The sequence below is a fragment of the Phyllobates terribilis genome, unplaced genomic scaffold, assembly GCF_046119375.1.
Source record: "Phyllobates terribilis strain yellow unplaced genomic scaffold, ASM4611937v1 Scaffold_4183__1_contigs__length_64001, whole genome shotgun sequence".
NCBI lineage: Eukaryota > Metazoa > Chordata > Amphibia > Anura > Dendrobatidae > Phyllobates > Phyllobates terribilis.
In genome coordinates, this window is record NW_027366935.1 from 36,845 (window position 1) to 64,002 (window position 27,158).

Sequence of the window (27,158 nt, forward strand, 5' to 3'; positions counted from 1 at the left end):
AAAATTCCCCACTCCTGTCCAGTTTAGCACCTCATCACTTTTGTTCAGTTTAGAACTTGGCCGCTCATGTCTCATTTAGGATGTCTCCATTCTTGTCCTGTTCTAAACACCACTACAGTTCACGTCATAACCTTTCCACATTCGGTCCAGAATCTCTTCATTCCTGAGCACTCCAGAACCTCTCCAGCCTTGTCCTGTTCTGAATTTCACTTCTGTTCGTCCTGGATCCTCTACACATCTATTCAGCCCAGAAGGTCTCCATTCCTGTACAGACCAGAAATTCTAAACTCCAGCTCTCTCCAGAATCTCTCCACTTCTTTCCAGTTCAGATAGTCTCCATTCCTGTCCAGTTCAGAACCTCACTTCTCCAATCTAGTGCAGAACTTCTTCATTCCTGACTAGATCTGATCCTCTCCTATCTAACCTATTTTTCGGACCATAAGACGCACTTTTTTCCCCCAAATTTGGGAGGAAAATGGGGGGTGTGTCTCATGGTTCAAACATAGATAGTACCTGATAGTTGTGGGGGTGGTGGAGTGGGATCACAGGACCCTCCGTTCCCTCCTTCCTTCAAGAACCCGGCAGTGGCGACAGCAGTAGCAGAGGAGGAGGTGACATGCTGCGGGACGGTGTCTAGCTGGGGGCCAGTGAGCGGCCATCTTCCTGAAGCTGTGATTTACAAGAAAATGGTCGCCCGAGCTGGCGCATGCGCAGACTTGTAGCTCGGGCGGCCATTTTCCTGTAGATCACAGCTTCAGGAAGATGGCCGCGCACGCAGCTCTGCCACACCGATCACCAGCCCCGGACTGCAGCCAGACACCATCCCCGGTCCCAGCCCCCAGGCAGGCCCCAGCACGTAGCCAGACACCGGTCCCGGCCCCCAGGTTGGCCCCGGCATGCAGCCAGACACCGGCCCCCAGGCAGGCTACGGCACGCAACCAGACACCGACCCCCAAGCAGGCCCCGGCACACAACCAGACGATGGCCCCCAGGCGGGCCCTGGCACGCAGCCAGACACCGGCCCCCAGGCAGGCTACGGCACGCAACCAGACACCGACCCCCAAGCAGGCCCCGACACACAACCAGACGACGGCCCCCAGGCGGGCCCCGGCATGCAGCCAGACACCGGCCCCCAGGCAGGCTACGGCATGCAACCAGACACCGACCCCCAAGCAGACCCCGGCACACAACCAGACGACGGCCCCCAGGCGGGCCCTGGCACGCAGCCAGACACCGGCCCCCAGGCGGGCCCTGGCACGCAGCCAGACACCGGCCCCCAGGCGGGCCCCGGCACACAAACAGACACCGGCCCCCAGGCAGGCTCCGGCACGCAACCAGACACCAGTCCGCAGGCAGGCTCCGGCACGCAGCCAGACACCAGCCCCGGGCCTCAGCCAGGCCCCCAGCAGGCACCGGGCCCCCAGCCACGCCTCCAGCCAGGCATCGGGCCTCAGCCATCTCACCTCTTCTGCTGCAGCTGCCAGGTTCCTGAGGGAGAGAACGGAGGGCCCTGGCATCCTGCTCCACCACCACCGCAACTCCCCGCTGCTGGAGCACCGGCTTCCTGAAGGACCCTGCCTCCTGTGACCCTCGCTCCACCGCCCCCCAGGTAAGATACCGTACCTATTCAGACTATAAAAATATATTTTTTCCTATATTCCTCCCAAAATTTGGGGTGCGTCTTATGGTCCGGTGCGTCTTATAGTCCGAAAAATACGTTAGTCTTGAATATGTATTCTCTCCTTTCAAGGTTCAATAAAGACACTTTGTACTCTTTGTTTGTGACCTCGTTAACACTGGCTATACTGTATATTCATTTTCAATTTCTACTTTTCCACTAAGAACTTATATTTGTCATTTCACCATGAAATCTAGAACATCGTCTATACTCCCAGTATGGTCCCACAATCTGGAACGTGCACTTCTATTCCACTCCTATAGTATTATATAGTCCAGAGCACCTACACTTCTATTACACCCGCATAGTATTATATAATGCAGGACGTCTACACTTCTATTACACCCGTATAGTATTATATAATGCAGGACGTCTACACTTCTATTACACCCGTATAGTATTATATAATCCAGGACGTCTACACTTCTATCACACCCGTATAGTATTATATAATCCAGGACGTCTACACTTCTATTACACCCGTATAGTATTATATAATCCAGGACGTCTACACTTCTATCACACCCGTATAGTATTATATAATCCAGGACGTCTACACTTCTATTACACCTCTATAGTATTATATAATCCAGGACGTCTACACTTCTATTACACCCGTATAGTATTATATAATCCAGAACGTCTACACTTCTATTACACCCGTATAGTATTATATAATCCAGGACGTCTACACTTCTATTACACCCGTATAGTATTATATAATCCAGGACGTCTACACTTCTATTACAGCCGTATAGTATTATATAATCCAGAGCACCTACACTTCTATTACACCCGTATAGTATTATATAATCCAGAACGTCTACACTTCTATTACACCCGTATAGTATTATATAATCCAGGACGTCTACACTTCTATTACACCCGTATAGTATTATATAATGCAGGACGTCTACACTTCTATTACACCCGTATAGTATTATATAATGCAGGACGTCTACACTTCTATTACACCCGTATAGTATTATATAATCCAGGACGTCTACACTTCTATCACACCCGTATAGTATTATATAATCCAGGACGTCTACACTTCTATCACACCCGTATAGTATTATATAATCCAGGACGTCTACACTTCTATTACACCCGTATAGTATTATATAATCCAGGACGTCTACACTTCTATCACACCCGTATAGTATTATATAATCCAGGACGTCTACACTTCTATTACACCCGTATAGTATTATATAATCCAGGACGTCTACACTTCTATCACACCCGTATAGTATTATATAATCCAGGACGTCTACACTTCTATTACAGCCGTATAGTATTATATAATGCAGGACGTCTACACTTCTATTACACCCGTATAGTATTATATAATCCAGAACGTCTACACTTCTATTACACCCGTATAGTATTATATAATCCAGGACGTCTACACTTCTATTACACCCGTATAGTATTATATAATGCAGGACGTCTACACTTCTATTACACCCGTATAGTATTATATAATGCAGGACGTCTACACTTCTATTACACCCGTATAGTATTATATAATCCAGGACGTCTACACTTCTATCACACCCGTATAGTATTATATAATCCAGGACGTCTACACTTCTATTACACCCGTATAGTATTATATAATCCAGGACGTCTACACTTCTATCACACCCGTATAGTATTATATAATCCAGGACGTCTACACTTCTATTACACCCGTATAGTATTATATAATCCAGGACGTCTACACTTCTATCACACCCGTATAGTATTATATAATCCAGGACGTCTACACTTCTATTACACCCGTATAGTATTATATAATCCAGGACGTCTACACTTCTATTACACCCGTATAGTATTATATAATCCAGGACGTCTACACTTCTATCACACCCGTATAGTATTATATAATCCAGGACGTCTACACTTCTATTACACCCGTATAGTATTATATAATCCAGAACGTCTACACTTCTATTACACCCGTATAGTATTATATAATCCAGGACGTCTACTCTTCTATTACACCCGTATAGTATTATATAATCCAGGACGTCTACACTTCTATTACACCTGTATAGTATTATATAATCCACAACGTCTACACTTCTATTACACCCGTATAGTATTATATAATCCAGGACGTCTACACTTCTATTACACCCGTATAGTATTATATAATCCAGGACGTCTACACTTCTATCACACCCGTATAGTATTATATAATCCAGAACGTCTACACTTCTATTACACCCGTATAGTATTATATAATCCAGGACGTCTACACTTCTATTACACCCGTATAGTATTATATAATCCAGAACGTCTACACTTCTATTACACCCGTATAGTATTATATAATCCAGAACGTCTACACTTCTATTACACCGGTATAGTATTATATAATGCAGGACGTCTACACTTCTATTACACCCGTATAGTATTATATAATGCAGGACGTCTACACTTTTATTACACCCGTATAGTATTATATAATCCAGGACGTCTACACTTCTATTACACCCGTATAGTATTATATAATCCAGAACGTCTACACTTCTATTACACCCGTATAGTATTATATAATCCAGGACGTCTACTCTTCTATTACACCCGTATAGTATTATATAATCCAGGACGTCTACACTTCTATTACACCTGTATAGTATTATATAATCCAGAACGTCTACACTTCTATTACACCCGTATAGTATTATATAATCCAGGACGTCTACACTTCTATTACACCCGTATAGTATTATATAATCCAGGACGTCTACACTTCTATTACACCCGTATAGTATTATATAATCCAGGACGTCTACACTTCTATCACACCCGTATAGTATTATATAATCCAGAACGTCTACACTTCTATTACACCCGTATAGTATTATATAATCCAGGACGTCTACACTTCTATTACACCCGTATAGTATTATATAATCCAGAACGTCTACACTTCTATTACACCCGTATAGTATTATATAATCCAGAACGTCTACACTTTTATTACACCCGTATAGTATTATATAATCCAGGACGTCTACACTTTTATTACACCCGTATAGTATTATATAATCCAGGACGTCTACACTTTTATTACACCCGTATAATATTATATAATCCAGAACGTCTACACTTCTATTACACCCGTATAGTATTATATAATCCAGGACGTCTACACTTCTATTACACCCGTATAGTATTATATAATCCAGGACGTCTACACTTTTATTACACCCGTATAGTATTATATAATCCAGGACGTCTACACTTTTATTACACCCGTATAGTATTATATAATCCAGAACGTCTACACTTCTATTACACCTGTATAGTATTATATAATCCAGGACGTCTACACTTCTATTACACCCGTATAGTATTATATAATCCAGAACGTCTACACTTCTATTACACCCGTATAGTATTATATAATCCAGAACGTCTACACTTCTATTACACCTGTATAGTATTATATAATCCAGAACGTCTACACTTCTATTACACCTGTATAGTATTATATAATCCAGGACGTCTACACTTTTATTACACCCGTATAGTATTATATAATCCAGGACGTCTACACTTCTATTACAGCCGTATAGTATTATATAATCCAGAACGTCTACACTTCTATTACAGCCGTATAGTATTATATAATCCAGGACGTCTACACTTCTATTACACCCGTATAGTATTATATAATCCAGGACGTCTACACTTCTATTACACCCGTATAGTATTATATAATCCAGGACGTCTACACTTCTATTACACCCGTATAGTATTATATAATCCAGAACGTCTACACTTCTATTACACCCGTATAGTATTATATAATCCAGAACGTCTACACTTCTATTACACCTGTATAGTATTATATAATCCAGAACGTCTACACTTCTATTACACCTGTATAGTATTATATAATCCAGAACGTCTACACTTCTATTACACCTGTATAGTATTATATAATCCAGGACGTCTACACTTTTATTACACCCGTATAGTATTATATAATCCAGGACGTCTACACTTCTATTACAGCCGTATAGTATTATATAATCCAGAACGTCTACACTTCTATTACAGCCGTATAGTATTATATAATCCAGGACGTCTACACTTCTATTACACCCGTATAGTATTATATAATCCAGGACGTCTACACTTCTATTACACCCGTATAGTATTATATAATCCAGGACGTCTACACTTCTATTACACCCGTATAGTATTATATAATCCAGGACGTCTACACTTCTATTACAGCCGTATAGTATTATATAATCCAGAACGTCTACACTTCTATTACACCCGTATAGTATTATATAATCCAGGACGTCTACACTTCTATTACACCCGTATAGTATTATATAATCCAGGACGTCTACACTTCTATTACACCCGTATAGTATTATATAATCCAGGACGTCTACACTTCTATTACACCCGTATAGTATTATATAATCCAGGACGTCTACACTTCTATTACACCCGTATAGTATTATATAATCCAGGACGTCTACACTTCTATTACAGCCGTATAGTATTATATAATCCAGGACGTCTACACTTCTATTACACCTGTATAGTATTATATAATCCAGGACGTCTACACTTCTATTACACCCGTATAGTATTATATAATCCAGGACGTCTACACTTCTATTACACCTGTATAGTATTATATAATCCAGAACGTCTACACTTCTATTACAGCCGTATAGTATTATATAATCCAGGACGTCTACACTTCTATTACACCTGTATAGTATTATATAATCCAGAACGTCTACACTTCTATTACACCTGTATAGTATTATATAATCCAGGACGTCTACACTTCTATTACACCTGTATAGTATTATATAATCCAGAACGTCTACACTTCTATTACAGCCGTATAGTATTATATAATCCAGGACGTCTACACTTCTATTACACCTGTATAGTATTATATAATCCAGAACGTCTACACTTCTATCACACCCGTATAGTATTATATAATCCAGGACGTCTACACTTCTATTACACCCGTATAGTATTATATAATCCAGGACGTCTACACTTCTATTACACCCGTATAGTATTATATAATCCAGAACGTCTACACTTCTATTACACCCGTATAGTATTATATAATGCAGGACGTCTACACTTCTATTACACCCGTATAGTATTATATAATGCAGGACGTCTACACTTCTATTACACCCGTATAGTATTATATAATCCAGGACGTCTACACTTCTATTACACCCGTATAGTATTATATAATCCAGAACGTCTACACTTCTATCACACCCGTATAGTATTATATAATCCAGGACGTCTACACTTCTATTACACCCGTATAGTATTATATAATCCAGAACGTCTACACTTCTATTACACCCGTATAGTATTATATAATCCAGAACGTCTACACTTCTATTACACCCGTATAGTATTATATAATCCAGGACGTCTACACTTCTATTACACCCGTATAGTATTATATAATCCAGGACGTCTACACTTCTATTACACCCGTATAGTATTATATAATCCAGAACGTCTACACTTCTATTACACCCGTATAGTATTATATAATCCAGAACGTCTACACTTCTATTACACCGGTATAGTATTATATAATCCAGGACGTCTACACTTCTATTACACCCGTATAGTATTATATAATCCAGGACGTCTACACTTCTATTACACCCGTATAGTATTATATAATCCAGGACGTCTACACTTCTATTACACCCGTATAGTATTATATAATCCAGAACGTCTACACTTCTATTACACCTGTATAGTATTATATAATCCAGAACGTCTACACTTCTATTACACCTGTATAGTATTATATAATCCAGAACGTCTACACTTCTATTACACCCGTATAGTATTATATAATCCAGAACGTCTACACTTCTATTACACCTGTATAGTATTATATAATCCAGGACATCTACACTTCTATTACACCCGTATAGTATTATATAATCCAGAACGTCTACACTTCTATTACATCTGTATAGTATTATATAATCCAGGACGTCTACACTTCTATTACACCCGTATAGTGTTATATAATCCAGAACGTCTACACTTCTATTACACCCGTATAGTGTTATATAATCCAGAACGTCTACACTTCTATTACACCCGTATAGTATTATATAATCCAGGACGTCTACACTTCTATTACACCCGTATAGTATTATATAATCCAGGACGTCTACACTTCTATTACACCCGTATAGTATTATATAATCCAGGACGTCTACACTTCTATTACACCCGTATAGTATTATATAATCCAGGACGTCTACACTTCTATTACACCCGTATAGTATTATATAATCCAGGACGTCTACACTTCTATTACACCCGTATAGTATTATATAATCCAGGACGTCTACACTTCTATTACACCTGTATAGTATTATATAATCCAGGACGTCTACACTTCTATTACACCCGTATAGTATTATATAATCCAGAACGTCTACACTTCTATTACACCCGTATAGTATTATATAATCCAGAACGTCTACACTTCTATTACACCCGTATAGTATTATATAATCCAGAACGTCTACACTTCTATTACACCCGTATAGTATTATATAATCCAGAACGTCTACACTTCTATTACACCCGTATAGTATTATATAATCCAGAACGTCTACACTTCTATTACACCCGTATAGTATTATATAATCCAGAACGTCTACACTTCTATTACACCCGTATAGTATTATATAATCCAGAACGTCTACACTTCTATCACACCCGTATAGTATTATATAATCCAGGACGTCTACACTTCTATTACACCCGTATAGTATTATATAATCCAGGACGTCTACACTTCTATTACACCCGTATAGTATTATATAATCCAGAACGTCTACACTTCTATTACACCCGTATAGTATTATATAATCCAGAACGTCTACACTTCTATTACACCCGTATAGTATTATATAATGCAGGACGTCTACACTTCTATCACACCCGTATAGTATTATATAATCCAGAACGTCTACACTTTTATTACACCCGTATAGTATTATATAATCCAGAACGTCTACACTTCTATTACACCTGTATAGTATTATATAATCCAGGACGTCTACACTTCTATTACACCCGTATAGTGTTATATAATCCAGAACGTCTACACTTCTATTACACCCGTATAGTATTATATAATCCAGGACGTCTACACTTCTATTACAGCCGTATAGTATTATATAATCCAGGACGTCTACACTTCTATTACACCCGTATAGTATTATATAATCCAGGACGTCTACACTTCTATTACACCCGTATAGTATTATATAATCCAGTACGTCTACACTTCTATTACACCTGTATAGTATTATATAATCCAGAACGTCTACACTTCTATTACACCCGTATAGTATTATATAATCCAGGACGTCTACACTTCTATTACACCCGTATAGTGTTATATAATCCAGAACGTCTACACTTCTATTACACCCGTATAGTATTATATAATCCAGGACGTCTACACTTCTATTACACCCGTATAGTATTATATAATCCAGGACGTCTACACTTCTATTACACCCGTATAGTATTATATAATCCAGGACGTCTACACTTCTATTACACCCGTATAGTATTATATAATCCAGTACGTCTACACTTCTATTACACCTGTATAGTATTATATAATCCAGGACGTCTACACTTCTATTACACCTCTATAGTATTATATAATCCAGGACGTCTACACTTCTATTACACCCGTATAGTATTATATAATCCAGGACGTCTACACTTCTATTACACCCGTATAGTATTATATAATCCAGAACGTCTACAGTTCTGTTACACCTGTATAGTATTATATAATCCAGGACGTCTACACTTCTATTACAGCCGTATAGTATTATATAATCCAGGACGTCTACACTTCTATTACAGCCGTATAGTATTATATAATCCAGGACGTCTACACTTCTATTACACCCGTATAGTATTATATAATCCAGGACGTCTACACTTCTATTACACCCGTATAGTATTATATAATCCAGGACGTCTACACTTCTATCACACCCGTATAGTATTATATAATCCAGGACGTCTACACTTCTATTACAGCCGTATAGTATTATATAATCCAGAACGTCTACACTTCTATTACAGCCGTATAGTATTATATAATCCAGGACGTCTACACTTCTATTACACCCGTATAGTATTATATAATCCAGGACGTCTACACTTCTATTACACCCGTATAGTATTATATAATCCAGGACGTCTACACTTCTATTACACCCGTATAGTATTATATAATCCAGGACGTCTACACTTCTATTACAGCCGTATAGTATTATATAATCCAGAACGTCTACACTTCTATTACACCCGTATAGTATTATATAATCCAGGACGTCTACACTTCTATTACACCCGTATAGTATTATATAATCCAGGACGTCTACACTTCTATTACACCCGTATAGTATTATATAATCCAGGACGTCTACACTTTTATTACACCCGTATAGTATTATATAATCCAGAACGTCTACACTTCTATTACACCCGTATAGTATTATATAATCCAGGACGTCTACACTTTTATTACACCCGTATAGTATTATATAATCCAGAACGTCTACACTTCTATTACAGCCGTATAGTATTATATAATCCAGGACGTCTACACTTCTATTACACCTGTATAGTATTATATAATCCAGGACGTCTACACTTCTATTACACCCGTATAGTATTATATAATCCAGACACCCTATAGTATTATATTATCCAGAAGTCTACACTTTCTAAGATCACCCGTATAGTATTATATAATCCAGAACGTCTACACTTCTATTACACCTGTATAGTATTATATAATCCAGAACGTCTACACTTCTATTACAGCCTGTATAGTATTATATAATCCAGGACGTCTACACTTCTATTACACCTGTATAGTATTATATAATCCAGAACGTCTACACTTCTATTACACCCTGTATAGTATTATATAATCCAGGACGTCTACACTTCTATTACAGCCGTATAGTATTATATAATCCAGGACGTCTACACTTCTATTACACCGTATAGTATTATATAATCCAGAACGTCTACACTTCTATTACACCCGTATAGTATTATATAATCCAGGACGTCTACACTTCTATTACACCTGTATAGTATTATATAATCCAGAACGTCTACACTTCTATTACACCTGTATAGTATTATATAATCCAGGACGTCTACACTTCTATTACACCTGTATAGTATTATATAATCCAGACGTCTACACTTCTATTACACCCGTATAGTATTATATAATCCAGGAACGTCTACACTTCTATTACACCGTATAGTATTATATAATCAGGACGTCTACACTTCTATTACACCCGTATAGTATTATATAATGCAGGACGTCTACACTTCTATTACACCCGTATAGTATTATATAATCCAGAACGTCTACACTTCTATTACACCCGTATAGTATTATATAATCCAGGACGTCTACACTTCTATTACACCCGTATAGTATTATATAATCCAGAACGTCTACACTTCTATTACACCCGTATAGTATTATATAATCCAGGACGTCTACACTTCTATTACACCTGTATAGTATTATATAATCCAGAACGTCTACACTTCTATCACACCCGTATAGTATTATATAATCCAGGACGTCTACACTTCTATTACACCTGTATAGTATTATATAATCCAGAACGTCTACACTTCTATTACACCTGTATAGTATTATATAATCCAGGACGTCTACACTTCTATCACACCCGTATAGTATTATATAATCCAGGACGTCTACACTTCTATTACACCCGTATAGTATTATATAATCCAGAACGTCTACACTTCTATCACACCCGTATAGTATTATATAATCCAGGAACGTCTACACTTCTATTACACCCGTATAGTATTATATAATCCAGGACGTCTACACTTCTATTACACCCGTATAGTATTATATAATCCAGGACGTCTACACTTCTATTACACCCGTATAGTATTATATAATCCAGGACGTCTACACTTCTATTATACCTGTATAGTATTATATAATCCAGGACGTCTACACTTCTATTACACCCGTATAGTATTATATAATGCAGGACGTCTACACTTCTATTACACCCGTATAGTATTATATAATCCAGGACGTCTACACTTCTATTACACCCGTAGTATTATATAATCCAGGACGTCTACACTTCTATTACACCCGTATAGTATTATATAATCCAGAACGTCTACACTTCTATTACACCCGTATAGTATTATATAATCCAGAACGTCTACACTTCTATTACACCCGTATAGTATTATATAATCCAGGACGTCTACACTTCTATCACACCCGTATAGTATTATATAATCCAGAACGTCTACACTTCTATTACACCCGTATAGTATTATATAATCCAGGACGTCTACACTTCTATTACACCCGTATAGTATTATATAATCCAGAACGTCTACACTTCTATTACACCCGTATAGTATTATATAATCCAGGACGTCTACACTTCTATTACACCCGTATAGTATTATATAATCCAGGACGTCTACACTTCTATTACACCCGTATAGTATTATATAATCCAGAACGTCTACACTTCTATTACACCCGTATAGTATTATATAATCCAGGACGTCTACACTTCTATTACACCCGTATAGTATTATATAATCCAGGACGTCTACACTTCTATTACACCCGTATAGTATTATATAATCCAGGACGTCTACACTTCTATTATACCTGTATAGTATTATATAATCCAGGACGTCTACACTTCTATTACACCCGTATAGTATTATATAATCCAGGACGTCTACACTTCTATTACACCCGTATAGTATTATATAATCCAGAACGTCTACACTTCTATTACACCCGTATAGTATTATATAATCCAGGACGTCTACACTTCTATTACACCCGTATAGTATTATATAATCCAGAACGTCTACACTTCTATTACACCCGTATAGTATTATATAATGCAGGACGTCTACACTTCTATTACACCCGTATAGTATTATATAATCCAGGACGTCTACACTTCTATTACACCCGTATAGTATTATATAATCCAGAACGTCTACACTTCTATTACACCCGTATAGTATTATATAATCCAGGACGTCTACACTTCTATTACACCCGTATAGTATTATATAATCCAGGACGTCTACACTTCTATTACACCTGTATAGTATTATATAATCCAGGACGTCTACCCTTCTATTACACCCGTATAGTACTATATCATCTGTGCACACTCCACATTTTCTCTTGGTTTTCCTATGGGGGCAGTGTTATTTTTTTCTTTATTTCTGGTAATTCATCCGGCCGGCGTGTAATCCCGGTGATCCAGATGATAGATAATCTGCCTCCTGTTCTGTGTGATCCTGATGCCTCTTCTCTGTCATTAATTGCCCCCGCTCTTTGCCTCTGCCCCCTCCCGCACAGTTTTACAGTGGACAGTCTGACCAGTTACGGCATAGACGTCCGACATGTTGTGTCTCATCCTGGTTCATCCTTCCCGGCTTCCATAGTCATCAGCAACATTACCAATGGGAGCCGCACCATCCTTCACAGGAACAGGTTTGTGTCACAGTGGTTGGTGGGAGCCTGCAGAGCGACGTGGGGTGCAGAGCCGCGTGGGGTGCAGAGCAGTGTGGGGTGCAGAGCAGTGTGGGGTGCAGAGCAGTGTGGGGTGCAGAGCAGTGTGGGGTGCAGAGCCGCGTGGGGTGCAGAGCCGCGTGGGGTGCAGAGCGGCGTGGGGTGCAGAGCGGCGTGGGGTGCAGAGCAGTGTGGGGTGCAGAGCAGTGTGGGGTGCAGAGCAGTGTGGGGTGCAGAGCAGTGTGGGGTGCAGAGCCGCGTGGGGTGCAGAGCGGCGTGGGGTGCAGAGCGGCGTGGGGTGCAGAGCAGCGTGGGGTGCAGAGCCGCGTGGGGTGCAGAGCAGCATGGAGTGCTGAGCAGCGTGGGGTGCAGAGCAGTGTGGGGTGCAGAGCCGCGTGGGGTGCAGAGCAGCATGGAGTGCTGAGCCGCGTGAGGTGCAGAGCGACGTGGGGTGCAGAGCAGTGTGGGGTGCAGAACCGCGTAGGGTGCAGAGCCGCGTGGGGGTGCAGAGCAGCGTGGGGTGCAGAGCCGCATGGGGTGCAGAGCCGCGTGGGGTGCAGAGCCGCGTGGCGTGCAGAGCCGCGTGGGGTGCAGAGCCGTGTGGGGTGCAGAGCCGTGTGGCGTGCAGAGCCGTGTGGAGTGCAGAGCCGTGCGGGGTGCAGAGCCGTGTGGGGTGCAGAGCAGAGTGGGGTGCAGAGCCGCGTGGGGTGCAGAGCAGTGTGGCGTGCAGAGCCGTGTGGGGTGCAGAGCCGTGTGGGGTGCAGAGCCGTGTGGCGTGCAGAGCCGTGTGGGGTGCAGAGCAGCGTGGGGTGCAGAGCCGCGTGGGGTGCTATGTGTTGTAATGTTCTGCTGGGGATGCGGCTTCAGTCTGGTGTGTGGTGGCCCAATGAATACAGAAGTGTGATTGTGCGGGGGCCGGTCAGTGTCCTCTGCAGATCCAAAATGGTGCATTATAGAACTGCAGTACATGTCCGACTCTCCTCTATTCCTGCATCTCAGGAAACCAGTGCTGTCAGCACAGTACCACTCCTCTGTCCTCAGCACAGTACCGCTCCTCTGTCCTCGGCACAGTACCACTCCTCTGTCCTCAGCACAGTACCGCTCCTCTGTCCTCGGCACAGTACCGCTCCTCTGTCCTCGGCACAGTACCGCTCCTCTGTCCTCGGCTCAGTCCCGCTCCTCTGTCCTCGGCTCAGTCCCGCTCCTCTGTCCTCGGCTCAGTCCCGCTCCTCTGTCCTCGGCACAGTCCCGCTCCTCTGTCCTCGGCACAGTCCCGCTCCTCTGTCCTCGGCACAGTCCCGCTCCTCTGTCCTCGGCACAGTCCCGCTCCTCTGTCCTCGGCACAGTCCCGCTCCTCTGTCCTCGGCACAGTCCCGCTCCTCTGTCCTCGGCACAGTCCCGCTCCTCTGTCCTCGGCACAGTAACGCTCCTCTGTCCTCGGCACAGTACCGCTCCTCTGTCCTCGGCACAGTCCCGCTCCTCTGTCCTCGGCACAGTCCCGCTCCTCTGTCCTCGGCACAGTACCGCTCCTCTGTCCTCGGCACAGTACCGCTCCTCTGTCCTCGGCACAGTACCGCTCCTCTGTCCTCGGCACAGTACCGCTCCTCTGTCCTCGGCACAGTCCCGCTCCTCTGTCCTCGGCACAGTCCCGCTCCTCTGTCCTCGGCACAGTACCGCTCCTCTGTCCTCGGCACAGTACCGCTCCTTTGTCCTCGGCACAGTACCGCTCCTCTGTCCTCGGCACAGTACCGCTCCTCTGTCCTCGGCACAGTCCCGCTCCTCTGTCCTCGGCACAGTCCCGCTCCTCTGTCCTCGGCACAGTCCCGCTCCTCTGTCCTCGGCACAGTACCGCTCCTCTGTCCTCGGCACAGTCCCGCTCCTCTGTCCTCGGCACAGTCCCGCTCCTCTGTCCTCGGCACAGTACCGCTCCTCTGTCCTCGGCACAGTACCGCTCCTCTGTCCTCGGCACAGTACCGCTCCTCTGTCCTCGGCACAGTACCGCTCCTCTGTCCTCGGCACAGTACCGCTCCTCTGTCCTCGGCACAGTCCCGCTCCTCTGTCCTCGGCACAGTCCCGCTCCTCTGTCCTCGGCACAGTCCCGCTCCTCTGTCCTCGGCACAGTCCCGCTCCTCTGTCCTCGGCACAGTCCCGCTCCTCTGTCCTCGGCAGAGTACCGCTCCTCTGTCCTCGGCACAGTACCGCTCCTCTGTCCTCGGCACAGTACCGCTCCTCTGTCCTCGGCACAGTACCGCTCCTCTGTCCTCGGCACAGTACCGCTCCTCTGTCCTCGGCACAGTACCGCTCCTCTGTCCTCGGCACAGTACCGCTCCTCTGTCCTCGGCACAGTACCGCTCCTCTGTCCTCGGCACAGTCCCGCTCCTCTGTCCTCGGCACAGTCCCGCTCCTCTGTCCTCGGCACAGTACCGCTCCTCTGTCCTCGGCACAGTCCCGCTCCTCTGTCCTCGGCACAGTACCGCTCCTCTGTCCTCGGCACAGTCCCGCTCCTCTGTCCTCGGCACAGTCCCGCTCCTCTGTCCTCGGCACAGTACCGCTCCTCTGTCCTCGGCAGAGTACCGCTCCTCTGTCCTCGGCACAGTACCGCTCCTCTGTCCTCGGCACAGTACCGCTCCTCTGTCCTCGGCAGAGTACCGCTCCTCTGTCCTCGGCACAGTACCGCTCCTCTGTCCTCGGCACAGTACCGCTCCTCTGTCCTCGGCACAGTCCCGCTCCTCTGTCCTCGGCACAGTCCCGCTCCTCTGTCCTCGGCACAGTCCCGCTCCTTTGTCCTCGGCACAGTACCGCTCCTTTGTCCTCGGCACAGTACCGCTCCTCTGTCCTCGGCACAGTACCGCTCCTCTGTCCTCGGCACAGTCCCGCTCCTCTGTCCTCGGCACAGTCCCGCTCCTCTGTCCTCGGCACAGTCCCGCTCCTCTGTCCTCGGCACAGTCCCGCTCCTCTGTCCTCGGCACAGTACCGTTCCTCTGTCCTCGGCACAGTACCGCTCCTCTGTCCTCGGCACAGTCCCGCTCCTCTGTCCTCGGCACAGTCCCGCTCCTCTGTCCTCGGCACAGTACCGCTCCTCTGTCCTCGGCACAGTACCGCTCCTCTGTCCTCGGCACAGTACCGCTCCTCTGTCCTCGGCACAGTACAGCTCCTCTGTCCTCGGCACAGTACCGCTCCTCTGTCCTCGGCACAGTCCCGCTCCTCTGTCCTCGGCACAGTCCCGCTCCTCTGTCCTCGGCACAGTACCGCTCCTCTGTCCTCGGCACAGTACCGCTCCTCTGTCTAATCCCTTCTTCCCCTGCTACTCCATAGCTTCATCATGTCAGATTTCTCCAGGAGGAGCATTGAGGCCTCGCGGGTGAGCTGGCAGACCTGGGGCGACACTCCTTGCGCTTGCTGCCTGGTAAACATCAACAATGGCAGTCGGACCGTCACACTGTATGACACGTAAGGAACAGAGGCGCTATACTGACCCCCCGAAATCACAGGGGACTAGAAATCTCTGAGTCTTATCGGTTAATCTAGGAGAGTGATTGTCACTGACACCTGCCGGAGTTGGGGGAGATTTACTGTCCGCAGCGAGCAGTCCGTTCCTGAGCTTGATATATCGGAAGCAGAAACGATAAAGGATAAAGGGCAAATTGTGATTTTGGGCTGTTCCCGGCAAATCTTATGAGGTATTCCCAGTATATGGCTTGTTTTGTGGGTTGTTCCTGGTATACGGCAGATTTTGTGGGGTGTTGCCGGTATATGATATGGCGGGTTTTTTGGGGGTGTTCCCTGTATACGGCAGATCTTGTCGTGTTACCGATATAAGGCAGGTCTTGTGGGGTGTTCCTGGTATATGGCAGGTCTTGTGGGGTGTTCCCTGTATACGGCAGGTCTTTTGGGGTGTTCTCAATATATAGCGTGTCTTCTTCCTGGTTTTTTGGGGTATTCCCAGAATACGGCAAATCTTGTGTGGTGATCCCAATATACAGCGGCTTTTGTGGAATGTTACCGATATACAGCAGGTCTTATGGGGTGTTCCTGTTATATGACAGGTCTTGGGGGTTGTTCCTGCTACACGGAGGGTCTTGTGGATTGTTCCTGCTTTAGGGCAGGTCTTGTGGGGTGTTCCCAGTATACGGCAGGTCTTATGGGGTGTTCCTGGTATCCGTCAGGTCTTATGGGGGCTCCTGGTATATGACGGGTCTAGTGGAACGTTCCCGGTATACGGCGGGTCTTGTGGACGAGTTCCCGGTATACGGCGGGTCTTGTGGACGAGTTCCCGGTATATGGAGGGTCTTGTGAGGTGTTCCAGGTCTTGTGGAGTATTCCTGCTATACGGCAGGTCTTGTGGAGTGTTCCTGGTATACAAAAGGTCTTGTGGGGTGTTCCTGCTATACGGCAGGTCTTGTGGGGTGTTCCTGCTATACGGCAGGTCTTGTGGGGTGTTCCTGCTATACGGCAGGTCTTGTGGGGTGTTCCTGCTATACGGCAGGTCTTGTGGGGTGTTCCCAGTATGCGGCAGGTCTTGTGGGGTGTTCCCAGTATACGACAGGTGTTGTGGGGTGTTCTTGGTATATGGTAGGTATTATGGGGTGTTCCCAGTATACGGCAGGTCTTGTGGGGTGCTCCCAGTATACATTGGTTCCTGTGTGGTGCTCCCAGTATGCAATGGGTCTTGTGGGGTGCTTCCAGTATACAGTGGGTCTTGTGGATTGCTTCCAGTATACAATAGGTCTTGTGAGGTGCTTCCAGTATACAGTGGGTCTTGTGGGGTGCTCCTGATATTTGACAGGTCTAGTTGGGTGTTTCCGGATTACAGGAGGACTCATGTTGGGTTCCCGGTATATGGTGGGTTTTGTGGGGTGTTCCCGGTATACAGTGGTCTTTTGGAGGCTGCTGCCAGTGTGCAGAGTTTAGTAACTACGAAAAATGGTTCAAGAAAGTAAAATCAGTGACCTGACGAGGGTCATGTGTGAGGGGAGATGACGGCTGAACTGAACCATGGAGCAATGGAAGAAGGCCTGGTCCACTGAATGACATTTTTCATCATGTGGACGTCCGGGAGAAGAGCTGGCACCAGGATGTTCTGTGGAAAGACACAACATGGCAGAAGCAACGTGTCTTTACAGATAGGCACAAAGTACAAATACCGGGATTCTGGGAGCACCACGTATAGATGGCCGTGCTCTGGAGATACGGAGGACAGATAACGATGCTCTGGATAGACAGAGGACAGATAGCGATGCTCTGCTGACACGGAGGAAAGATGGCGGCGATCTGCAGACACAGTAAAGATAGCGAAGCTCTGGAGACACGGAAGACAGATGGCGACGCTCTGGAGACACGGAGGACAGATGGCGACGCTCTGGAGACACGGAGGACAGATGGCGACGTTCTGGAGACACGGAGGACAGATGGCGACGCTCTGGAGACACGGAGGACAGATGGCGACGCTCTGGAGACACGGAGGACAGATTTCAATGCTCTGGAGACATGGAGGACAGATGGCGATGCTCTGGAGACACGGAGGACAGATGGCGACGCTCTAGAGACACGGAGGACAGATGGCGACGCTCTGGAGACATGGAGGACAGATGGCGACGCTCTGGAGACACGGAGGACAGATGGCGACGCTCTGGAGACACGGAGGACAGATGGCGACGCTCTGGAGACACGGAGGACAGATGGCGACGCTCTGGAGACACGGAGGACAGATGGCGACGTTCTGGAGACACGGAGGACAGATGGCGACGCTCTGGAGACACGGAGGACAGATGGCGACGCTCTGGAGACACGGAGGACAGATTTCAATGCTCTGGAGACATGGAGGACAGATGGCGATGCTCTGGAGACACGGAGGACAGATGGCGACGCTCTAGAGACACGGAGGACAGATGGCGACGCTCTGGAGACATGGAGGACAGATGGCGACGCTCTGGAGACACGGAGGACAGATGGCGACGCTCTGGAGACACGGAGGACAGATGGCGACTCTCTGGAGACACGGAGGACAGATGGCGACGCTCTGGAGACACGGAGGACTGATGGCGACGCTCTGGAGACACGGAGGACAGATGGCGACGCTCTGGAGACGCGGAGGACAGATGGCGACGCTCTGGAGACGCGGAGGACAGATGGCGACGCTCTGGAGACGCGAAGGACAGATGGCGACGCTCTGGAGACGCGGAGGACAGATGGCGACGCTCTGGAGACGCGGAGGACAGATGGCGACGCTCTGGAGACGCGGAGGACAGATGGCGACGCTCTGGAGACACGGAGGACAGATGGCGACGCTCTGGAGACACGGAGGACAGATGGCGACGCTCTGGAGACACGGAGGACAGATGGCGACGCTCTGGAGACACGGAGGACAGATGGCGACGCTCTGGAGACACGGAGGACAGATGGCGACGCTCTGGAGACACGGAGGACAGGTGGAGACACGGAGGACAGGTGGCGACGCTCTGGAGACACGGAGGACAGGTGGCGACGCTCTGGAGACACGGAGGACAGGTGGCGACGCTCTGGAGACACGGAGGACAGGTGGCGACGCTCTGGAGACACGGAGGACAGGTGGCGACGCTCTGGAGACACGGAGGACAGGTGGCGACGCTCTGGAGACACGGAGGACAGGTGGCGACGCTCTGGAGACACGGAGGACAGGTGGCGGCACTCTGGGTATGTGGAGTACAGGTAGCGGCACTCTGGGTACATGGAGTACAGGTAGCGTCACTCTGGATACATGGAGTACAGGTAGCGGCACTCTGGGTACATGGAGTACAGGTAGCGGCACTCTGGGTACATGGAGTACAGGTAGCGGCACTCTGGGTACATGGAGTACAGGTAGCAGCACTCTGGGTACATGGAGTACAGGTAGCAGCACTCTGGGTACATGGAGTACAGGTAGCGGCACTCTGGGTACATGGAGTACAGGTATATCATCCGCTCATCCGTTGTGACCTTCAGCAGAAACCATGAAGGATGAGAAATCACAATATGGAGATCAGTGATTCGCAGACTGGTACATCCTCCATCCTAAAGCCGAGTGACATCTCCCGGATGACTTGCACATCAAGGATCATGGGGAAAACTAAATAGCAGTTTGCGGAGTCAGCCCGGCTCTGTACTGTAATGTTGTGTCTGTAAAGTCGGATGTTTGAACTGTAACTTTCCATTTTTGGGTTATTTCTCTTGCGTTGTCTCGTGTGCTATGTTACGTCTCACCTGGTCAGGTGGGTCCTCGGCCCGTGGTCCAGATGGAACAGCGGAGGGTGTAATGGAGGAATGTCACCAGGAAGAGCAGACAGGAACCACAGGAGCCGATGGAGCAGAGTTGTGATTACAGCGACAGATGTCATCCACTAAGAAGCAGAGGAGACTCTCGATCAGGAACCGGGGAAGCAGAGCCGTACTGCAGAGGAGGTGTAAAGATAGAGCTGGCAACAAAGCAGGGTGAACTCCGCAGAGAAGAAGCTGAGCAGCAAAGTGAACAACAAAGAGCAGTCATCCAGCAAAGTGTCAGTCGTAGCAGAGCTGGGTTTGTCCCAGAGTCTGTTGCAGAGCTGGAACAACAGAGTTACCTCAGCAATATATTAGAGCTGAGTTTGTCACAGAGTCCAAGGCTGATCTAGCCAGCAGTGTAGCACATTACCCAGCGATGTAGCAGAGCTGGGCTCGTCATATAGCACCAATAGACACAGAAAAGGCAGTCAACAATAGCACCTTGTGCAACAACTACCTGAACACTCGGCGGACATCCACCACCTGAGCCAGCCTATAAGGCTGGGCAGCCTGATATGCTAATAGTAGTGAGTGCTGTCAGGAGGAGGATGCTGCGCCCGGCTCAGGATCTACCAGACGTAATGATTACTTGCCCTTCTGTCATCAGATGCCCTTGTATAATGACGCACTATCGAATTACTGCATGCGCTTCTATGATTAAGTATTCCGCTTCTATGTATTATTACATGAGGCGCTCAGAGATTGTGGACTTACAGTCTGTACTATCCCCAATGACAGGAATCTTCCTGATGTGACCGCGGAGGACTTCCAGAAAGTAGATCTGGAACAATATAAGTGGATTCACTGGGAGGTAAGAGATGAAGAAAAATGTATGTATCAGTCACCTTCATACATAGAGGAGTGTTGAGGCTGGAGGGGGCTGGTCATCATGGAGGACAGGCTGAAGAGGGCTGGTCATCATGGAGGGGGGCTGGTCATCATGGAGGACAGGCTGAAGAGGGCTGGTCATCATGGAGGACAGGCTGGAGGGGGGCTGGTCATCATGGAGGACAGGCTGAAGAGGGCTGGTCATCATGGAGTAAAGGCTGGAGGGTGCTGGTAATCATGGAGTAAAGGCTGGAGGGTGCTGGTCATCATGGAGTAAAGGCTGAAGAGGGCTGGTCATCATGGAGGACAGGCTGGAAGGGGCTGGTCATCATGGAGGACAGGCTGAAGAGGGCTGGTAATCATGGAGGACAGGCTAGAGGGGGGCTGGTCATCATGGAGGACAGGCTGAAGGGCGCTGGTAATCATGGAGGACAGGCTGAAGGGCGCTGGTAATCATGGAGTAAAGGCTGGAGGGGGGCTGCTCATCATGGAGGACAGGCAGAAGGGCGCTGATAATCATGGAGTAAAGGCTTAAGGGGGGCTGGTCATCATGGAGGACAGGCTGGAGGGGGCTGGTCATCATGGAGTAAAGGCTGGAAGGGGCTGGTCATCATGGAGGACAGGCTGAAGGGCGCTGGTAATCATGGAGTAAAGGCTTGAGGGGGGTGGTCATCATGGAGTAAAGGCTGGAGGGTGCTGGTCATCATGGAGGACAGGCTGGAGAGGGCTAATCATCATGGAGGATAGGCTGAAGGGCACTGGTAATCATGGAGTAAAGGCTTGAGGGAGGCTGGTCATCATGGAGTAAAGGCTTGAGGGGGGCTGGTCATCATGGAAGACAGGCTGAAGAGGGCTGGTCATCATGGAGTAAAGGCTGGAGGGGGCTGGTCATCATGGAAGACAGGCTGAAGAGGGCTGGTCATCATGGAGTAAAGGCTTGAGGGGGGCTGGTCATCATGGAAGACAGGCTGAAGAGGGCTAGTCGTCATGGAGTAAAGGCTTGAGGGGGGCTGGTCATCATGGAGGACAGGCTGGAGGGGGGCTGGTCATCATGGAGGACAGGCTGAAGGGTGCTGGTCATCATGGAGTAAAGGCTTGATTGGGGCTGGTCATCATGGAAGATAGGCTGAAGAGGGCTGGTCATCATGGAGTAAAGGCTTAATGGGGGCTGGTCATCATGGAGTAAAGGCTTGAGGGGGGCTGGTCATCATGGAGGACAGGCTGGAGGGTGCTGGTCATCATTGAGGACAGGCTGGAGGGAGCTGGTCATAGAGTAAAGGCTGGAGAGCACTGGGCATCATTGAGGACAGGCTGGAGGGAGCTGGTCATCATAGAGTAAAGGCTGGAGAGGGCTGGGCATCATTGAGGACAGGCTGGAGGGAGCTGGTCATCATAGAGTAAAGGCTGGTCATCATGAAGGACAAGCTGGAAGGGGCTGGTCATCATGGAGTAAAGGCTTGAGGGGGGCTGGTCATCATGGAAGACAGGCTGAAGAGGGCTGGTCGTCATGGAGTAAAGGCTTGAGGGGGGCTGGTCATGATGGAGGACAGGCTGGAGGGTGCTAATCATCATGGAGGACAGGCTGAAGGGCGCTGGTAATCATGGAGTAAAGGCTGGAGGGTGCTGGTCATCCTGGAGTAAAGGCTGGAGAGGGCTGGACATCATTGAGGACAGGCTGGAGGGTGCTGGTTATCATGGAGTAAAGGCTGGAGGGGGCTAATCATCATGGAGGACAGGCTGGAGGGTGCTGGTAATCATGGAGTACAGGCTGGAGGGTGTTGGTCATCATGGAGTAAAGGCTGGAAGGGGCTAATCATCATGGAGGACAGGCTGAAGGGTGCTGGTCATCATGGAGTAAAGGCTTGAGGGGGGCTGGTCATCATGGAAGATAGGCTGAAGAGGGCTGGTCATCATGGAGTAAAGGCTTGAGGGGGGCTGGTCATCATGGAGGACAGGCTGAAGGGTGCTGGTCATCATGGAGTAAAGGCTTGAGGGGGGCTGGTCATCATGGAAGATAGGCTGAAGAGGGCTGGTCATCATGGAGTAAAGGCTTAATGGGGGCTGGTCATCATGGAGGACAGGCTGAAGGGCGCTGGTAATCATGGAGTAAAGGGTTCAGGGGGGCTGGTCATCATGGAGTAAAGGCTTGAGGGGGGCTGGTCATCATGGAAGACAGGCTGAAGAGGGCTGGTCATCATGGAGTAAAGGCTGGAGGGGGCTGGTCATCATGGAAGACAGGCTGAAGAGGGCTGGTCATCATGGAGTAAAGGCTTGAGGGGAGCTGGTCATCATGGAAGACAGGCTGAAGAGGGCTAGTCGTCATGGAGTAAAGGCTTGAGGGGGGCTGGTCATCATGGAGGACAGGCTGGAGGGGGGCTGGTCATCATGGAGGACAGGCTGAAGGGTGCTGGTCATCATGGAGTAAAGGCTTGATTGGGGCTGGTCATCATGGAAGATAGGCTGAAGAGGGCTGGTCATCATGGAGTAAAGGCTTAATGGGGGCTGGTCATCATGGAGTAAAGGCTTGAGGGGGGCTGGTCATCATGGAGGACAGGCTGGAGGGTGCTGGTCATCATTGAGGACAGGCTGGAGGGAGCTGGTCATCATAGAGTAAAGGCTGGTCATCATGAAGGACAAGCTGGAAGGGGCTGGTCATCATGCAGTAAAGGCTCGAGGGGGCTGGTCATCATGGAGGACAGGCTGGAGGAGGCTGGTCATCATAGAGTAAAGGCTGGAGAGGGCTGGGCATCATTGAGGACAGGCTGGAGGGAGCTGGTCATCATAGAGTAAAGGCTGGTCATCATGAAGGACAAGCTGGAAGGGGCTGGTCATCATGCAGTAAAGGCTCGAGGGGGTTGGTCATCATGGAGGACAGGCTGGAGGAGGCTGGTCATCATAGAGGAAAGGCTGGAGGGCGCTGGTCATCAGAGAGTGACGTGAAGTGACTGGCAGCCAAACCTTGTGACCTTTGATCTTTCATTTTCCAGGGGCGAAATGCAGATGAGCAGATAAAGATGATCCATAGAGTAACCGCCTATAACCAGAGCCACCCCGCCGACCAGCGGATCACTGTCTCCGTAGAGATAGAGAAGGAGCGCGAAGAGTTGTACCAATTATTCCAATATGGCGATGTGGTAAGAGGGAGAGTGGTGACGACCCAGCAGTAAGCGTGGCCCCCATTAATTCCGGGCATGTTCATAGCTGATGGTCCTGTGTGCAAGAATGTGATCACCTCCATGGATCCGGCGGGTTCAGACACTCTCCGCTCTTTGTATAAATTGGTCGTATTGATGCCCCTGACTCATGGGTCCATCCAATACCTGCACACGCTTCCACCCAACCTGTAGTAGAACATTTTACTTATTTGGGGATAAATATCGAAAACAAATAATATTATTCTATAATATAATATAATATTCTAATAATATAACAATATTCTTTCTATTCCACTGTCGGTACCAGGTCGTATAAATCTAATTTATATGATACTAACATGTAGTTCTGCCTCACATCCCTCCCATCACTGACATCCCATCATTGGCATCCCATCACTGACATCCCACCCATCTTCACATCACGGACATCCCCTAATCCCCCCATCACTGACATTCCCCAATCCTCCCATCACTGACATCCTCCCATCCCATCCATCCTCCCATAACTGACATCCTCCATCCTTCCATCACTGACATCCTTCCATCACTGACATCCCACCCATCTTCCTATCACTGATATTCCCCAATACTCCCATCACTGACATCCCCCATCACTGACATCCCCCAATCCTCCCATAACTGTCATCCCAGCCATCACTAATATCAAACCCACCCTCCCTTTACTCACTGACATCCCCTCATCCTACCATCACTGACATCCCACCCATCCTCCCTTTTCTAACATCAGGTGGTCTTTATACAGTTGTGTTGTCTCCATTACATTGTGTGATCACCATACTGTTGTCTGATCTCCATACTATTGTGTGGTCTTCACACCTTTGTCTAGTGTCCATACAATTGTGTGGTCTTCATACTGTTGTCTGGTCTCCACACCTTTATGTGGTCTTCACACCATTGTCTGGTTTTCATACCCTTGTGTGGTCTTCACACCTTTGTCTAGTGTCCATACAATTGTGTGGTCTTCATACTGTTGTCTGGTCTCCACACCTTTATGTGGTCTTCACACCATTGTCTGGTTTTCATACCCTTGTGTGGTCTTCACATCTTTGTCTAGTGTCCATACAATTGTGTGGTCTTCATACTGTTGTCTGGTCTCCACACCTTTATGTGGTCTTCACACCATTGTCTGGTTTTCATACCCTTGTGTGGTCTTCACACCTTTGTCTAGTGTCCATACAATTGTGTGGTCTTCATACTGTTGTCTGGTCTCCACACCTTTATGTGGTCTTCACACCATTGTCTGGTTTTCATACCCTTGTGTGGTCTTCACACCTTTGTCTAGTGTCCATACAATTGTGTGGTATTCATACTGTTGTGTGGTCTTCATACTGTTGTCTGGTCTCCACACCTTTATGTCGTCTCCACACCTTTATGTGGTCTCCACACCTTTATGTGGTCTCCACACCTTTATGTGGTCTTCACACCATTGTCTGGTTTTCATACCCTTGTGTGGTCTTTTTATGTGATGATATCTGTTTTCTTCAGGTGTTTGTCAGTAAAGATGTTGCCAGACATTTTGGGTTTACCTCATCATCTGAGGCTGTGGTAGGATTCTATCCACGGGTGAAGAATGGGTGAGCCGCCATTTGTAACCTCTATGACTTCACGTAATTAAGAAGCTCTTGTGTCTATTGTTCTTATGGTCGTATCGGTGTATCCATGTGTCGACAGGCATTTAGATTCCAGATGCCTCATGGTCTGATCTGCCGATCTCCTCCTTTTTCTAAGTTGTTAGTTCTAATATATAAGTACTCTGTCATGTAATGTGGCAATGATGACATTTTCCGGTGTCATTGCCTCTATGGCAGCTTATTTCTGGTCAGACACATGATATAGACATGTTTGCCCAGATATTTCATAGCTTTTCTTCCTGGGAACCAGAATTGACTGTGGGGAAGCATTGACATTATAAGGTGGATGGACCCTCTCATGAACCCCACCCATCTCTGTGATCTTGATTTCTGCAGGGCATTTCTGGTCTGTGCTTGGGCTGAACAAGGAGCTGACGCTTTGGGACCAGATGGACGTGTCCTCCATTCTCCTTCCTTTCCCCCAGAGACAATTGTAGACACCCTTGGCGCTGGAGACACCTTCAATGCTTCTGTAATCTATGCCCTATCTAGAGGTATGCCTCCTTCACTCCTTACACGTGGCCATGTTGTGCGTGTCGTTCGTATATTACACAGTTACCATGAAACGTCCCTATGCATCAAAAAAATCACAAAACGGAAAATCAGAGTAAAAGCCGAATTTAGGGCTGAGATGGTGCTGGGTGCACAGTCACATCGCGGGGTCAGCACTTTGTGTGGTATGGGGGTCAGCAATGTCCATGTTTAACATGATCTGTACTCAATGAACGACCAGCAACGTCCACATGTGAATATCATCGAGCTCTCCTTCTTCTCAGGTCAGTCTATGCAAGAGGCCATCACGTTTGGTTGTCGTATAGCCGGGAAGAAGTGTGGAATACAGGGCTACGATGGCATCGTCTCCTGAGACCTCGTTTCTTCATTTCGACAAGGAC

General features: G+C 47.0%; 1 protein-coding gene across 1 annotated transcript; it reads left to right on the forward strand.

Annotated features, from left to right (window-relative positions):
* The first annotated feature begins 1,537 nt into the window (after positions 1–1,537).
* LOC141248962 (ketohexokinase-like) lies at positions 1,538–27,158 on the forward strand. The gene is made up of 8 exons (XM_073669507.1): positions 1,538–1,609; positions 13,203–13,337; positions 16,671–16,805; positions 21,369–21,441; positions 24,446–24,592; positions 26,120–26,208; positions 26,602–26,759; positions 27,042–27,158. Exons 3-8 carry the CDS (start codon positions 16,678–16,680, stop codon positions 27,128–27,130), a joined length of 684 nt encoding a protein of 227 aa, XP_073525608.1. The 5' UTR covers positions 1,538–1,609; positions 13,203–13,337; positions 16,671–16,677; the 3' UTR covers positions 27,131–27,158.